General features: G+C 62.0%; 1 protein-coding gene across 1 annotated transcript in view; it reads left to right on the top strand.

Moving 5' to 3' along the window:
* Positions 1-1,912: 1,912 nt before the first annotated feature.
* Mxd3 (MAX dimerization protein 3) overlaps positions 1,913-2,500 on the top strand; it is a 3,763-nt gene continuing 3,175 nt past the window's right edge. The window contains exons 1-2 of the mRNA XM_031358611.1: positions 1,913-2,063; positions 2,279-2,384. Coding sequence (XP_031214471.1) covers positions 1,994-2,063; positions 2,279-2,384 — 176 coding nt within the window. The 5' untranslated portion in view covers positions 1,913-1,993. The remainder of the gene's footprint in view (positions 2,064-2,278; positions 2,385-2,500) is intronic.

The following is a 2,500-nucleotide window of genomic DNA, read 5'->3' as shown; positions in this document are numbered from 1 at the left end:
CACCTGCATAGAGGACTGCAGAGCTCTGGGGACAGGGACATCAGGACTATATCCTGACCCATCTGTAGCAGGAGAGGGAAGGCTCCTTCCTTGGGGGTCCATTTGGACATTAGCCTCTGACAAATTGCACCAAGGTAAGACCCCCCACTCCAATCACTGTAGCCGGCCGACCCGGCAGTGGGCACCCAGGTGGCACAGGACCCAGGTCACTGGAGCGTCTGTTGGGCCTGGACGAAGAAAGAACTTGCTGGAGCATTGTCTTACAGGTGCTCTGCCTTTTCCCTAGAAGTGTTACTCCTGCCTGCTCTGGCCTGTGGCCCCCACCCATATTCATGGGAGGTCTGAGGCCAGGCCGACCTCTAACAACACCCTTCAGCCAGGCTGTTCCCTCCAGCTCCTAGGATGGCGTTTCTAGGATGATGTGGCCACTCGGTTCCTCCTCAGTGCCGGCCTGCCTTCCTCCTGCTGGGACTTTCCTTGGAGAACCCTTTGTCTCCTCCTGCTCTGATGCCAAAGCCTCCTGGGTCGCAGATGTGTGATGAGGTTTGTGTCCGCACTGTATGTGTGCTGTCTTAGAGAAGTAAGATCAGGTACTCACTGGCTACAGGGCGCTCTCCTGAAACCCCAGCCTTTGGGGGTTGGAAGGAGTATCAGGAGGTCGCCTTCTTTGGTTACATAGCAAGTTTGAAGCTAGATTGTTGCACATGAGATCCTGTGTCGATTCCGCTCCTCTTTCTCTTCCAAGGGAGCCGCATCCTCAAACCACGAGATTGAATGCTGACGGGAGCTGTTCTGTGCTTGGGTGTCTCTCTCCATAGCCACAGGGCCTTTGTTCCAGTCTACAAACTGTTACACAGTAGCAGCACTCAGAGAGAGAGAGAGAGAGAGAGAGAGAGAGAGAGAGAGGGAGGGAGGGAGGGAGGGAGGGAGAGAAAATGGTTGGTGATTTCCCTAGGGAAGAGAGCCTCTTCCGAAGGGGCCTGATTGGCACTGCGACTGTGTTTACCTAGGCCATCTGCTCATAGTGCCCCCTTCTCTGGCCCAGCGGACTCTCAGAATGCCTCATCATTCCTGACCCATAGGTATGGCTGCCCATGGTGGTACTCCTCCAGGAACCTCCACCGGATGGCTAGCAGTGCCCCCCGCCCCCAGGGGCTGTTTGGTTGCAATGGCCCTCATGAGAGACGGATGCTTGCTTGCTGCCCAACACATAGGCATTAGCTCTAACCGCTCCGCAATGCTGTCTCACTGTCCGCGAGTTGTCACACCTAGCGGCGACCGCAGAGGAGCTCCAGAACCCAGACTGAGATGGTGTGTTTCATGCCCTGACTTGGGAAGCTGATAACAACCGACGTTTTCGCGACGACGTGAACCTCCCTGCAAGTGACAGGAGAGCCAGGAGGGATTCCCATTCGAGGACCAACGAGGGGCAGGTGCGGGATGGCCCGTCCGGTGTCCTGAGTCCGGGCTCCAACACAGGCGCGTGCGCATCGCCGTCTCTCCCAGCTCGCCCCCGCCCTCCCTCCTCGTCCGGGTTTTCAAATTTGAAACCTGCGGCTTTTCCCGCCCGAGCGGGGGCCCCGGCGGCGGGAGAGGGCGGGGCCGCGCGCCAACCAACCCAGTCTCCGAGGCTCGCGGTCCGCCCCGGGGACGTGGCCGCGCCCCGCGCGCACGTGCAGCCCAGGCCCGCGCCTGCCAGGACCGGTGCGACTGCCTGTCGCTGGAGTCGGACAGCTCGCAGCGCCGGGTGTCCAGGCTGCGGGGCCCGGCGGAGGGCTCGTCCCTAGAGCGCAGCGCCGCAGCCCAGGTCAGACTGGGCGGGAAGAGGCGGGCTGGGCGGGGCGGACGCGGTTCCCAGGGGCGGGGCCGGGGCGGGGCCGGGGCGGGGCGGGCCCTGTGCTTGTGGCACTGTGTCAGTTACGTTGAAACAAAAGTGGTACTGCGGCTGCCGGGGCCAGCATCCCTAGCCCGCTCGCCGTCGGCTACCGCCGACATGGAACCCGTGGCTAGCAACATCCAGGTCCTGCTGCAGGCAGCGGAGTTCCTGGAGAGGCGCGAGAGAGGTGAGGACAGACCCCGCGCGCGGGCTGGATGTGGCTCCCAACTTGGATGGAGCCCGGCTGGAGGGCAGCTGGCGCGCTGCCGCCCGCACATCCATAGGAGTTCGTAGGCAGCCGGGCAGGGAGTGACTGGGGAAAGGGTCCTGGCGCCAAAAGCCCTTGCTTGACTTCGTCGTGCCAGGGGCTCCAGCGGACAGGCTGTGTTCTCTCTCTGGCAGAGGCGGAGCACGGTTATGCGTCCCTGTGTCCACACCACAGTCCCGGGGGCGTCTGCAGGAGGAGGAAGCCACCCCTACAAGCTCCTGGCGCGCTGAACAGTGGGCGGTGAGCAGGGGTGGGGGCAGTGGAGGGAGGGATGCTGGTCCTTAGCTGGCCCATCTAACCCTCTTCTCACTTTCTTTTTGCTCTTCTGGGCCAGGTACCCTGCTCCATCTGCCTTT

This window comes from Mastomys coucha, unplaced genomic scaffold (genome assembly GCF_008632895.1).
Source record: "Mastomys coucha isolate ucsf_1 unplaced genomic scaffold, UCSF_Mcou_1 pScaffold7, whole genome shotgun sequence".
Classification (NCBI taxonomy): domain Eukaryota; kingdom Metazoa; phylum Chordata; class Mammalia; order Rodentia; family Muridae; genus Mastomys; species Mastomys coucha.
The sequence above is the reverse complement of the archived record's forward strand: the minus strand, read 5'-3'. Positions and strand labels throughout refer to the sequence as shown.